This window comes from Thunnus thynnus, chromosome 2 (genome assembly GCF_963924715.1).
Source record: "Thunnus thynnus chromosome 2, fThuThy2.1, whole genome shotgun sequence".
NCBI lineage: Eukaryota > Metazoa > Chordata > Actinopteri > Scombriformes > Scombridae > Thunnus > Thunnus thynnus.
Genome location: NC_089518.1, coordinates 27,052,389 through 27,067,219, shown reverse-complemented (window position 1 = coordinate 27,067,219; position 14,831 = coordinate 27,052,389). Strand labels below are relative to the sequence as shown.

The window sequence follows — 14,831 nt, the reverse complement described above, 5'->3', positions numbered from 1 at the left end:
TGCCACCGCTGGATTATTTTTCTATCATGAGTGATATGACTTGGTTTTCAAAAACAACAAGAAGACAAAATGCTTCAAAAATAATGTTCATTTGCATCTTCTGGTTACATTTGAGTGTGTGTGTGTGTGTTCGAAGGGTTATTGGAGCAGAATTAAAAGAAATAAGGGGGAAGGGACATGACTACTGGTAACCGTGCATACTTTATAACAAGAGGTTAATACGCACATACAGTTCAAGTGAAACACTACAAATGTGATAAAGTGGAAACATTTTTTTTTTCATGATTTCATTTTAGCACAGAGATAATCTTTATTCCGTTTGTCATGATTTAGGCTGGTTTCACCAAGTAGACTAGTGTTGTGATTTTAAGGCATAGAAAAAGGAAAAACATGCTGGAAGCTTGCTAACCAAAAATATGACACTCACTTGTCTGTTTTAATGCTTTCCAGAATGATTTATGGAAGCTGCCAGGCTGCTGTTTGTCATTCTTATCTTAAATACTTGATTAGATTTTTTGGTTTTGACAGATGGGAGGAACATTGTTTATTTAAGACGTGTATGTAGCATAACTCCCAATCATTTTGACAACAGCCTGGCAGAATTTTAACTCTGGATGGGTGAGGAGGGAAGGAGCACGAGGGAATCTTTCTTACTGATTTGGCTTACAGCTGTGTTGCTGTGTGATTGTCTCTCATGGTTCTTGATGTTGTACAGAATCATTAACTTAATGTTTGACCAGACTGGGACCCGTGATACCACAGTGCTGTGACCCCCAAAGAGATTTTTTTTCAAGATAAGAGAGAAAACATCATTCTTTAAAATCCAGCTCTCTGACCTTGGTATTTCAAAGCTCACACAATTCTAAGAAATGTGATTAATTGAGCCGCTTGGTTTTTCATATTCTTCACCCACCATGTTCTTTGCACATGCACACACACACACACGCACGCACAGAGCCATCTATCACATACTGTTGGGAGTTGAGTAGTCTAACTAAATTAGCAGGGCTATTTCTAATTTAACACCGTCTTTGTTATGGTAATTATGATATAAACTCTCCTGGTGTATCGCTGCAGAGGTTTGATGAAATTGTGCTTCTGTGTTTTCCTCTTGAGCGTGTGAGGGAGGGAACGAGTGTAAGAGATGGTGTGAATTTTTTAAAAGGTATTTCAGGATGTAGGTTGTGGGGGGTTGAGTGTTGCCGCTAAGTAGACGGTATTTTGATCCGTGTTCTGGTCTTTTCTCTCTCTGTTATCATGTTAACTTCAGTTTAATTTAATTTACCGATCAGGCCAACAGCCAACAGGTCCATCAGGTTGAAGCCTAAAAATACTCAAAGTGACTGCACCTGTGTATTGTGTGTGTCGCGTGTGACTTGAGGGATTAAATTTGTTGTGAGAAGTGCATTAAGCAACACAGTCACTGCCGCTCCTCCCTCTGAATGATGTTCCTTTGACTTTCGAATTCTTTTTGATGTGGAGGCAATTGGTTTTTTCACAGAAGCTTAAAGGGGGATTTATTGGATGTTAGAAACTTAATAGACTCCCTGGTGGGTTAAGCATTCCATATTCTCTATTTCCATCCCCAACCATCTGAGGTTTTTTTTTTGTGTGTGCATTTGTTGAAAAGCCACTTGACTTGAGAACCGATACTTTCTTCACTCTCTTTCAGTGTTTCTTCTCTATTACCAAACTGCATAGATAACCTGAGATGCAGTCCATTAGTATTTTATGTCGTGACAGAACAGAGCTCAACAGCAGCGCCTCTTTCTTAGAAACAGCATCCCAGAATCCAGAACAAAGTTAAAAGTAAAACATTTAGACATTATATATTTACAACACCTAACCCAATTTTTAAAATTTCACTTTTCAGTACAGCATTTCAAGTTTAATATGAATGTTTTTGCTTTGTGGCCTCATACTGACTGTGTGTGTTGTCTCTTTTTTTTTTTTCTGTTTCATCTCCCGCAGCCATGTGAACCATTTCACAGGGATTGTATATCAGAGTGTATTGCTGTCCCAGAAGCAGCCAGTCAGAACAGTCAGCATGGATGAGTCTGTTCAGCCCAACACTTCTCCTGCACAGTGGCCAGGTAAATAGTACTATATACACAGTACTATATACATTTTCTGCTCCAATTAATAGAAAGTAAGCTTTTTTTTTTTCTTATTATCCACGAATAAAAGACCAAAACCAACAATGATTTGGTAGTCCATCTGTCAGCGCTTACAACTTTCTACCCTGTCGGTAGCATTCAGCTCGAGGCCCATTTGTTCCTACTGAGGATGTAAAGCTTTAAAAAATGGGGTCATGAATACATAGTTTCCTTTACAGTAATTTCCTTAAACAGCTGGACGCTGTCATTTTTGGCAAACATCAAACAGGAGTAAATAGTGCATTTGTTACGGACTATTTTCATCTGCAGATTAATACACATTTGATATACTAGTGACTATATACGGCAGCAGGACAGCATATGTGGGATTGACTCAAAATAAACTACATTGACTAATCCCTTATTATTGTTAATCATAATTAGAGAACAGGTTACCCAGTGCAAAGGTGTGGCCTATCAATGTGTTTTAATACTTTTTTGATGTCAATGGAGGTCTACTGCACAGAGCAATCACAGACAATACCTGTCAGTAGATTAAATTCATTCACTATTTATCTATATAAACTACAAAATGTAAAGTTCTTTTAGGTTCTTGTAGTTTACACACTCAAACGTGGCTGTCTTTCTCTTTTTTGTTCCCTGCCTCCCGTCTTCTCGTCCCTCTCTCCAGGTATTGCCTCTCTGATCCGTCTCTTGAGCTCAGCAGGTGAGGAAAGTCAACCAGGCTTAGCCGTGCTGCTCTGTGAGATCCTCACTGCTGTCTTCCTCAGTCTGTTCGTTCACGGCATGGCCACTCACTCCAGCAACGAGCTGTTTCGCATCGTGGCCCATCCCCTCAACAGCAAACTCTGGGTGACAGTGTTCGGAGGAGGTGCCCGGACCCCTGTCATACAGAAACCCAACAGCCCAACGAAATCACCCCCGCCAGGTTAGCGAGGATTGTTTTAGTGGATCTGTTTTTATTTCTGACAGTTTGCCTAAGTGGCTGTCTCTGTGTGAGGGGTTTTTTTTTTCTTTTGGAGGTGACCCAGTAGACAAATGAAATCAACCCTTTTAAATTAATTGAGTTCCCGTCTGTAGGTCATTGTGAAATCCATAAACCTATTAGTGAGGGAGCTGTTTCCCTCACACTGTCAGTGTTACTCTCATAGTTGTCAGACAGCACTTTATGTAATGCAACTTTAAGTTTATTTGACACAATGTAGGTATTTTAAATTGTAGTGTTGTTTTTTATATTTTCTAGAATGGTGTTTCCATATTTAACATTAATGTAATCAGCAAAACAATGAGTATTTCAAAGTAGTAAGTTGAAGTGTGTCCTGTATATGATGCACAAACGGGTTGTGATAGGAGCTGAAATCACTGATGTAGCAATTTAACAAACTTTTCCTCGTTGATGCCCCAGCTTCACCGGGCAACGACGGCTCAGACAGGAAGTCCAGACGATTCAGGCTCCTGTCATCACGCAGCGGATCGAGGGAAGAGTCCGGGATAGAGAGGGAGGGCGCGTCCAGTCCCAAGCCTGGACCAGTTGTGGAACAGGAAGCTCCCTCCGTCTTTAAAGAACGTTTTGTCCCTCCAGAGCTCAGCATTTGGGATTACTTTATCGCCAAGGTAATTCATAATATTATAACCAATTAATCTGTTTAAAAACGGCCCTTTCATATTGATTCCTTTCCTTTCTTTCTTGAGTCTAGCTCGGATTAATTGGCTTTTCATTTTGACAGTGTTTCATATTCAGGGTTCATGTAAAACAATCTTTTGACCATGTTATGATTGTAGTTTATATCTTATGGAAATACACTCTTAATGTGGAATCATCTAACTACATTAATATGCTATAATGATGCGTTAAAGCTGACTGGCAGCAAATGAAAGAAAGTATTTATGTTTATTGCTTTTCTCATTCATGTTAAGCTGAAATTAGAAAGTACCATGACATTATTCACAAAGCAAGTCTTTTTCATCGTTGTGTTCTTGTGTTTTTAGCCGTTGCTGCCACCGTCAGAAAACAGAATTGAGTACGACTCGGAGGAGAGCCAAGGCAGTCAAGATGAAGATGAAGATGATGAGGAATATGAAGATGTGTTTGACCCCAATTCTCCACAAAGAGAGCACTCTAACCACAATTCATACAGGTAATGACAGAGCGCCGAGTGTATATTACTGCAAACACCAACTTGTCTTTACCACAGTTCAAGCCGCCTTGACTTAACTTGCATGTGTTTGCAGCTTTTCTGTTGACTTTGTCATCACGCTGCCTCTAAATTTTGCTCTACATTCAGTCTGATAACAACTTTATGGCCCTTGTTTTTTAGAAATCAGCTTTGGACCCATTTAAAGTATTTATGTTCAAAACTATAATGTGGTTTGTAATGGCCTCTTCTCTCTCCAGTTGGTGTTTAATGCGCCTGGCAATGGTTCAGCTGGTGCTGGTCAACCTCAAGTCCTTCTACCCCATGGCAGGATATGATCTATTAGGTAAAACTAAAATACATAATACAACCTCTGATGTATTAACGTCCAGGATGTAGATAAGTGCCGTGCCATTTTTCACTGCCTGTCTTAACTAATCCTATTTTCTCCTTGTTTGTGTGCGCCTGCTTCCACTTAACGCAGATCTGCCTGTGGGCTCTCCTTTGTGTCACGCTGTGCTGAAAACGCTGCAGCGCTGGGAGCAGGTGCTGCAGAAAAGACTGGAGGTCTTCGGGGGCCCCCCTTCCAAGTACATCTCCACACACCTGCAGGATGAAACAGCCACACCCGGCCCCGCCCTCCTCAGACACAAGGCCCTGCTGGAGCCGTCCAACACGCCCTTCAGGTAGTGCCACGTTTACTGTCGAGTCAATCTGTAACATAAATCTTAAACAGAAGTTTTAAAAGATGAAAGTATTTCTTTTTGTTTAATTAGAATTTTAAATGAGGCAGCCCTAATGTGTTTGTTGATGCGCATGTTTACGTTCACTCAGCGCCTCAGAGACATTTGTGTTTTTGCGAAAACAAAGTAATTGTCTTATGCTGTACAATATTGCATCAAGTCCTCAGAAATGCCCTTCAGCTTTTTAACATTAGAGACTAATGTTAACGTGATGCAGTTCAACTGACTTACAGTTTGCCTTCAGCACCAGATATGTCTGTAAAATATGTTTCAAAGTTGTTTCTCGAGATTTCCTCAGAGTCGATGTTTAATCCTTCAACAGATGTGACCCCTGCAGATTTCCATATTACTCATACAGTACGTAGGGATTTATTGTTCACGCAGGAACAGCAGTTACAGTATTTGCATTTGATGTGTCTTGCCTTAAGCTATGTGGAGATATGTGGAGGATTCAGATCAGCGCCAGTGGCACAAATCAGAAATAATATATTTTTAACATATTTTATTGTGCTTCAGTGAACTGATACAACTGATTTATGAGCATCAAAGTTAATATGCAGGAGGTGTTGTATTGTTTCCAGAACTAGCCATCATACAGCACTGCCAGTGAAGCGTCTGTGGCAGTTTCTGGTCAAGCAGGAGGAAGTGCAGGAGACTTTCATTAGAAACATCTTTACCAAGAAACGGGACCCGAACGAGGTACACGATGTTTGTATCGTGCTAAGCCATCGCATGAACTGTCTCCACATTGCACAGCTAGAACATTTGATTAATTGTTACTGAATAACACATTAACTATTTTGTTATGATAAAATCCACAACACATCTCTGTATTTACCCACAGGCAAACTGCATCATTAATATTGCTTTTACACCCTGTTGGCGCATTTGTGCTTTTTTTGTTCCGCATGCCAACCACATGTATTATTACTACCTCCAGTTGCATGATGATGCTTTCATTTCAAATAATTACAGCCTGTTTGATTAACAGCACAATAATTCAGTATCTGTGTGTGTTTGACTGCATGGGTCATCACTTGATGTTGTATGTTGTGTGTGTTTTGTGTGTGTGTGTGTATGTATGTCTACCCTGTGCGCTGTGCTGCTTCCCCCCAATCATTAAAGTCGGTCGAGGACCAGACTGACAATATGAAATGTTCAGGGATGGACGAGACAGGAAACTATCAGGTACTGCTGCTTCAGATAAATTATGGCTTATGGTTGTGGGGCGGGATGGGCTCTGTACCAAACCTCAGTGCACATTTATTACTGAATCACTTGTGTCAAAGTATTGAAAACACAAAAAAGTATGCTATGTGAGATTCTTACTCATGTCCACGCATACTTTGATCAGATATTGCCTAAATTCAACATAATTATTTTGCTTTCTTTTTAGAAATTTGTGTTTGCATTCAGCAAACTAAGGCATTGTATTTGCACTGATACTGAAAAATTTCAAGCAATGCCTAATCCTTGTGGTCATAGATATTGGAAGATACTATACTCCTGATGGTTGAATGCAACCATCAGGAGTATAGTATCTTCTCTAAACTTTACACCTTTTATCTCTCATGTAGGGCTGCTTGACTTTAACATACTGATGAATTTGGTCACAGTTGACGAAAACCAGCTAATAAATGGTTTCAAAACTGTATGACTGGTCTCAGAGTTTACCAGCACATTTTACAGTGGTGTTAACCAGATCAAATTTAGTTAATTGCGGAAACTACACTGAGTCAAAGTCTCCGAGAACCAGCCTACACCACAAAATCGTTTCATCTGAGAATTCTTGAAGCATTTTCATTCTAAACAACACTACTTCTCATTTGTCAGAATGAGAAACGAGTAAAACAAACTGGTGATCTGTACAGATATTATGAAACCTTATGAAACATACTTTACGTCACCATACATGTGTGGCTGTTACAAAATGTACCATTGGTTAAATATGGGAACATGTTCATCACGTGCCTCGTGTTTGCCTCCTACAGTAGAATAGTAAGTGTGTGGCCTGTCACATTTAGTCTAAGAAACATTAAAACTGTGATCTTGACAGAATTACAGTACATGCGTTTTCAGGGCAATGAACTCTACATGTTCCTGTCAGTGTTTGATATTAATCTTACATTGAACACTCTAAATATTCATGCAAACTATAAATCTTAAATCATACTGTACACTGATGCTTCATAGAGGTTTCCTAATCTTCTGGCTTTCGCTGTACAGACCGCCACGTTGTAGCTACTTTATTTGGCACAGTGTTAATTAACCCAGTCTCTCGGAGGACAAGCTATGAAGCTAAATAGGTTCTGATTAATGGGTCCAACACTGTCACAGTGAATCTGCGTCCCACAGGGATTATGTGTTCGGCGAAAATGGCAAACCACCATATTTAGATTTCTGTAAGTCAAGTTTTGCTTTATTCCATCTGACAGAAAAAGACGTGGTCTTTTCTCCTTGAATAAATGCTGTAAAGAGTTCAATTCAATCCCATGCTCAAAGGATGCCTGTCTCATTTTGAGTAACTCTCGCATCAAGACTTAACATCTCTGTACAATATGCCTGCCATACTGCTGCATACATCCCATAGGGCCTTTATGGTACAGTGCTCATTGCTCAAGGGTGGTTGTGTTCATGCTATCTAATGGCTCTAACCCACTTCTGTTGGCTGCTGTGGTTAACAGTGCGGCCCGATGCACCTCTCCTAACTACTAAAGGCAAGACAAACACATAAACATAGAGCGCACATGTTACATAGTGTTGAAAGCAAAGAGTTGGCTTTATAGGCTGAGGCTTGGCTCTGTTATAACATCATGTCTGTTATCTCTTAGAGAAAATAATTTGACACTTTATTTATCAACCCCTCTCATGGATGTTGTCAGGTCATTGATTCTGTAGCACGATGGGAAATATATCTGAAGTTGTGGCTGTTATTTGTCTGCAGGGAGTATTTACAAATGTTTCAGCTGTAATGATGGAATCTCTGTGGTGGTTGTGGTGGTGTGTGTGTGTGTGTGTGTGTGTGTGTGTGTGTGTGTGTGTGTGTGTGTGTGTGTGTGTGTGTGTGTGTGTGTGTGTGTGTGTGTGTGTGTGTGTGTGTGTGTGTGTGTGTGTGTGTGTGTGTGTGTGTGTGGGTTGTCTGTGCAGACTGAGTCAGATCTAGGCAGCCCCGGAGGAAAGGCACGCATCATCCACAAGGAATCTGACATCATCACAGCCTTTGCCATCAACAAGGTACGGCTCTTTAACACAGATACACCAGAACAAGAGTATAGTGTATTCCCAACAATGGACGGCATCGGTTTGCCAGTCTATCTGTCTGATATTGATCTTTTTACATAAACCTCAGATCATCCACCTCCAGTATAACAGATATGATGCAATTTGTTCAGTAATGTCATAATTGATTAATGTTATGGAGTAGCCAGTGCAAAAAAATCTCTCCATTACATTATATTATTTTAGTTTTTTTCTCTGTTACTGACTTCAAAAAGGGAAAACCATAAAAACATTAGAAGTCAGACCTCTCGTCAGAAGTTAGAGGTCTGAAACTGAATTTTAAAAAACCTGAATTTCAAATCATAGCTTCACTGACCAACACGCCTTCAAATTCAGAGCACACAACTCCACCAAAATCTTTTTGCCAACTCAACACCATATCTTTGCCCCTTTGTTGTTGTTGTTGTTGTTGAGCCCATGTTTTCTTTGTTTGATTTTAGAAAAAAAGTTCACACTGTGCTGCTCTTGGTTTTAGTTGGTTGAACGCAGCACTTCATTTAAAGGAAAGCAGTGGTGTTGGCTTTTTCTCAACAGGGATCAAAGAAAGGTGCAACCTTCAGGTCATCATTAAAAGCACAGAGATGGATGGTTTTGTGACCAAAGGCAGAATAGAATTGGGGGAAAAAAGTCTTTGTCTCACTCTTGTGGTCTTTCTAACTTTTCAGAATTTGCACATACATAATTTCTCACCCTACTTTCTGTACCCTTATCCCCTCTATCATCCGTCTCTCTCGCTCTCCCCACCTCCTATCTCTCTCTCTCTGTGTCCTCCAGGCAAATCGTAATTGTTTAGTCATGGCCTCCACCCATGACATTCAGGAGCTGGATGTGTCATCCATCTTGGCTACACAGATCTTGACATGGATCGATGACGATGAGGCTGAAGCCAAAAGGTAAGAGACCGGGCGTGTGTGTTTGTGTGTGTGTGTGTGTGTGCACGAGCGAGGCTGCAATGCATACTGTACTCGCTGAGTCCTAATGGCTTTAAGAGTTCATCCGGAGTAACATAAACTCACCTTTTCACCTTCATACCATCTGAGCTAAAATGAGTTTGGGAGTGGGACAGTGTGATCGGTGCAATAATGATTGTGTAGGCGGTGTATGTGTTGTTTTGTTATGTGTGCCTGTGCTGCATAATCTATATGTATTACGTTTGGCTGCTTCTTTATGGGCTATTACGTTATTATGTCAGAACAAGGTCATTTTCTGTCAGTATGTGTTCTTATCCTCGTCATGCATGGCTTACTCCATCATCTTTTTATCTGAATTATGTTATTTTTCTCCCCTAAAGTCATCTTACCATCCTTTTTAAAATCTTTGTAAAGTGTTTCCTGCCAAACCCGTTGGATCCGTCTGAACTGAACGACATTGAGTCATTGGAGGATTCTTTTGTATGATTTAACCACATTATGTCATGAAAATACATTATATACCTACAGTAATTCTTTTTCTGTCTTCTGTCAGTGCTGGCAGTGATGACTTCCTGGTGGTTCATGCACGCGATGACTTTGCCGCCCTCCACGGCACCACACCGTACACTCACAGTACCCCTGGCACACCCATCAACATGCCGTGGCTGGGAGGCCTGCAGACGGGCCGAGGAGCATCCGTGGTGAGTTCTAACACTTTCATTCGTATGCGATGATTATATCTGAGCCATTTTCTTGCTTTTGTGTGCAGTACCAGTCAAAAGATTGGACACACCTCATTATTCTCTTAAATGAGGATTTTCCTGATCTCCGTCTCAGAGGACAGGACTACTGAAGTTGTTTTGCATGGGGGGGTTTTTTTGTAGTTAATCGCAAATTGTTTCTACTATACATAGCTGCTGACCATTTTTCAAAGCATACTATCCCACTTAGCGTACATTTTAGCACTAAACAAACCAGGTGGTTGTGGGCCAGTATAGTACAGAACTTGTACACTGTATTGGCATGGTCCAATTAGGGCTAGAGCGATAAAAGGGTATGTAAGGTTTTTTTAATTTCCTTCCTTAGCCAAAGCTACTGTTTATTTCATTCCATCACAATCAACACTTTGTCACCATTATTTTTACTTTTATAAACATATTTCCCAAATGGCCAACCCATTCCTTTAAGTCTCAGACACCTGCATTACCAGAACAGGATAAAATAAACTGTCAAAAAATTAAGCTGACGAACTTAATTACTGTAGCTGTAAAATCAAGTATGTGCAATCTGTACTTGGACTAAACCACCAGTATGGTTCCTTAATTTTCCATAGACAGTACAGTGATGAGTGCCATGGGTTTAGTATGCTCTTCACTGCTTTCCTTTAATTAATTGATGTTGTCTGTTGCTCTGAATCTGCCCCTCTTTGTACTCAAAGCAAAATCCTCAAAGCAGTTTAAATGACTTTAATTAATAATTCATCTTTGTCTGGGCTCAGTTTGCCAAAAGCATCATGGCAGCTAACATTAGTTTCCCTCATTGATTTACAAAGGAACTAAGATGTTATTGACTGATAGAGCTTATGAGACAACAGGCTCAAATCTCCATCATTTTATCCTCCTTTTATGTAAAGTATGTATGAGCCGTCTCACTGAGCCGAGGACTTGGCATTAGCCGCAAGGAGATTGATTTGGTTCTGGTGGTATCAGTGTCTTTGAATCAAGCAGCCGTGAGTCATGTTTGTTGATATTTACCAGCTCGCTCATTGCTCTTGATATGCAGACTGGACAGTAAGAGCCACTCTGCATCGTAATTATTAAACCAACCAGTCAGGAAAGCTGCTCGAGGTTTGGAGCAGAATACATTTAGAGATAATCATAAAAAGAAAAAATCAGAGACAATCATAAATTAAATCCTTGGCAGACATTATTGTTAATATCTGTCTTTCTAGGCCACCAGTCATAATACAGGACAGCAAATAGTGACTGAGCCACAATATATTAAGGCAATTAATACTATATGAGGACTTTATTCTGTAGTTTAAATGCAGCATTAAATATTAGCTCATGGTGAATATGTATTGAACGTTGGCATGATGATGTTTATCTGACCTTCAGATTGAGATGATTTTAATTACAGATCAGCCCCATTCAGTCATGCACCTGCTTACATAATTATGACAGTAATTCTCATGTGTGAATGTTTTCAAAAAAAACACCTCATAGCCAAAAAACAAATAAAAATCAGACCTGTGTTGTGTGAAAGTCCCAATTTTATTCTCCCCAATCAGTCATTTTCTGCGACGCTTAACCTCAACCCAACCTTAGCCCTTTCATCAACTATGCATGGCAACCGTATGGAAAACACTAGTTGAAGGGAAGGGAGATGCAATTGAACACAAGACATAAGACCGGCACTCTCTCCCTATGTTTTCAATTTTCCATGTCAGCTGCATTGCTGAAATTATAAATATCTAGAAAACACTTTAGATACAGCATGTAAACAAATAGGAATTAAATACAGTAAGAGTCACAACATCTTGTTATTCTTTTCTCGGACACAGTTTGACATAATAAGCAGTAGAATCATCTAATAATAAATTATGAAACTGATGAGAAAAAGTATCAGTGGATTGACTGACTGTGAGAAGCAAAGCGTGCATCCCTCACGCTAATGTTGGTCATTGATTAAAGCATCAAATCTTCCTTTGTTATATTAATACTTTCACTTTCACTTAACATTTAGAAACTCACGCATTGTGGCTCCAGTCCTGTCATGTATTAATAAAGCTGATGATGAACATTTACATAACGAACACCTGTGAATGAAAAAAAAGCCATTATTTTGCAGATAAATGCAGCCAACAATGTCACATATTCAACGTGTAAAAAAAGGGCTTCAGAGTACCGCAACGCTTTGAAACTCTGTACTATTACATAGCTGTGTACTCTGTTATAAATGTTACTGTATAACATAATGAAGCTCTGCAGTGTTTTCTACTAACATTGGCTTACTAAAAATTCTCCTCCTCCTCACTTTGTTCCCCCAGATGATCAAGAGAAATATCAACAATGTGAGAAGAATGACCTCCCATCCCACACTGCCATACTGTAAGTACGATTCAGATGTCTGTCAGTAGATTAGAAGAGTATCTGCCTCTTAAACGTGGTATCCAGACACCATATTTCTCATGTTAAAAAGAGCCTTCAGGGGACGATTTCATCACCCAAAACGTTTCTCTTATCCAGATATTTAGAAAAAGTTATATATTTGGCAAAGTTTTTTTCTTCTGGTCCTGGTGCTGCAGTTGATTTAGAAACGGCTGAGTGAGCCTTAGTTGTTACAACCTTGTGTTTTCCACTAAATGTAGAGTGTGGGGATTCAGTTGTGAGGCGTTTGGGTGGAATCATTCCCAGCAGGTCATAAGAGCAGCTGCTGAAGTGTGTGTGAAATAAACCGTTTTATCCATCAATAATAAAACAAAGGATTTTAGGGAACAAAGAGAAGCCAAAACCTCATGTTGGGACCAGAACGCTCATGAAGATGAACTGGAAAAATGAGCTTTTTCTTTTCTTTTTTTTTTCCTCCTGTTGTTGTTCAGACCTGACAGGAGCTCAGGATGGAAGCGTGAGGATGTTCGAGTGGGGTCATTCCCAGCAGATCATTTGCTTCAGAAGTCCAGGGAACTCCAGAGTCACCAGGATACGATTCAACCACCAAGGAAACAAGGTTAAAAAAGACACACACACACACACACACACTCATACTGGGGAAGCTTGAACACTTAGAACAGCTTTGCAACACGACTACATTGTGATGTGAGCCTGTCAGATTCAGCAACATTTTCACACTTCCTCTCACAACTTTGCCATTCAGGCACGAACCGCAGTAGGGAGATTGGCTTCAGCACACATTGCTCCTCAGCTGAGTGATTCAACCGCTCTGAACTCAGGCACTCGCCTCAAGCTAATAATTTTCTCAGATGGTGCCTGTCCTATGCCAGTGCTATCTTATCTGCCAGTTCTGGCAAAAGAATGAAATATGCTTTAGAAAAATTGGAAAAAGAGAACATGCAGAGCACTTGATTTTAGTTATGTAAGTGGTGCTTGGACTTAAGGCTCTTGACATCTTTTTGAAAGATAAGTTGAGCACAACATAAATCACCTTAACACAGGAGCAGTGCTGTCATTCTGTTAAATAAAGTAATATTCTAACTTAATTTGAGCAAAGCTCTGATATCTGCTCTCTGAATGTTTTGCGTAGTTCGGTATCGTAGATGCTGATGGAGGTTTGAGTCTCTGGCAGACCAACACAAGTGGGAACGCACCAAAACCTTATCTGGTAAGAAAGCAACCGAGCGTATTAATGTGCTCCCTTTTTTTTATCTTCTTCCAACATTTTTGTTTTTAGTTTTGTCTGTCTAAACCTTCTTAGTGTCCACCCGCCTTCTTCCTGTCGTCTTCATTTTCGTTCACTCTTCCACTGGCTCTCTATTACTGTCACTATTACTAACCGTCTTCTTTATGTCTCTGTGCCAGACGTTGCAGTGCCACAACAAGACAGCTCATGACTTTGTCTTCGTGGGCTCCTCCTCTCTCATTGCTACTGCGGGCCTTTCGACAGACAACAGGTACAAGAGAGTAAAAGGAGAATTTCCATTTGCCCGCGAAATTATCTTCGCACGTTGAAGTTTGTGCCATGAATTTCCAATTAAATGCTAAATCTCTCGTCCTTTCAACTCCACTGTGCTGTGGCCAACAGAGATAATGACATGTCTGATGAAAATGTTGGACTGAATAGTAATTTGGTGATTTTGTAACTCCACAGGAACGTGTGTCTGTGGGACACTCTGGTGACTCCTGCGAACAGCCTTGTACATGGTAAGATGCATGACGAGAGGAGTTTTTTTTATAACAGCCTCTTTTAGGAATCAGCTGATTCACTGATAGTACTTTTAGATTAAAATTAGATCAGTTGATTTATCGATTAGTCAAGCGAGAGAAAATTAATCTGCAACAGTTTTGTTAATTCTTAAAATGCTGAAGTTGTAATACAAGAATGACAAAAAGTAATGTACATTTTTATATATCTCCACCTGGCTAAATCTTTGCTAAGGTGCTGGAGACATCAGTGAATCCAAACTTAAAGATCTATGCAGTGTTTCACTTTGTTTTGAGCTTTCGGTCTATCAGACCTTCAGAGCACATGATTCAATAAAGAACAGACAGGTAAAAATAACCAATCCCATTATAATCACTGGCAGTATGCAGTACACCTGGTGGTAGAAGCTCCACCTCTTGGGAATTGTAGTTTTTAGTAGTTTTAGTATATTTAAAGTTTTTCATCCTCTCCATCCCCGACTTTATTTATTTTTTACTCCTCAGCTTTCTGCTGCCATGAGTCAGGTGCTACCGTGCTCTCGATGGCCCCCAGGCAGCAGCTGCTCATCACAGGTGGGAGGAAGGGCTGGATCAGTGTCCTGGAGCTTGCCCACAGGCACCAGCGTCAGAGCTTCCAGGCCCACGACTCGCCGGTCAAAGCGCTAGCCGTCGATCCGACTGAAGACTGCTTCATCAGTGGATCAGCTGAGGGCAACATTAAGGTATGTTGTCTGCTCAAAATATGACATTTTGAGAGGTATATTCC

General features: G+C 40.2%; 1 protein-coding gene across 3 annotated transcripts in view; it reads left to right on the top strand.

Annotated features, from left to right (window-relative positions):
* LOC137199303 (dmX-like protein 1) overlaps positions 1 to 14,831 on the top strand; it is a 63,607-nt gene that overhangs the window by 42,844 nt on the left and 5,932 nt on the right. For 2 of the 3 annotated variants that reach the window (XM_067613515.1, XM_067613505.1), the window contains exons 34-50: positions 1,972 to 2,093; positions 2,788 to 3,045; positions 3,523 to 3,731; positions 4,107 to 4,255; positions 4,513 to 4,598; positions 4,737 to 4,938; positions 5,577 to 5,694; positions 6,121 to 6,183; positions 8,143 to 8,229; positions 9,049 to 9,167; positions 9,739 to 9,886; positions 12,235 to 12,295; positions 12,787 to 12,914; positions 13,449 to 13,526; positions 13,724 to 13,815; positions 14,013 to 14,065; positions 14,570 to 14,787. In XM_067613515.1, the coding sequence (XP_067469616.1) occupies positions 1,972 to 2,093; positions 2,788 to 3,045; positions 3,523 to 3,731; positions 4,107 to 4,255; positions 4,513 to 4,598; positions 4,737 to 4,938; positions 5,577 to 5,694; positions 6,121 to 6,183; positions 8,143 to 8,229; positions 9,049 to 9,167; positions 9,739 to 9,886; positions 12,235 to 12,295; positions 12,787 to 12,914; positions 13,449 to 13,526; positions 13,724 to 13,815; positions 14,013 to 14,065; positions 14,570 to 14,787 (2,191 nt within the window). The remainder of the gene's footprint in view (positions 1 to 1,971; positions 2,094 to 2,787; positions 3,046 to 3,522; positions 3,732 to 4,106; positions 4,256 to 4,512; positions 4,599 to 4,736; positions 4,939 to 5,576; positions 5,695 to 6,120; positions 6,184 to 8,142; positions 8,230 to 9,048; positions 9,168 to 9,738; positions 9,887 to 12,234; positions 12,296 to 12,786; positions 12,915 to 13,448; positions 13,527 to 13,723; positions 13,816 to 14,012; positions 14,066 to 14,569; positions 14,788 to 14,831) is intronic. The other variant, XM_067613523.1, reaches the window with a different exon arrangement.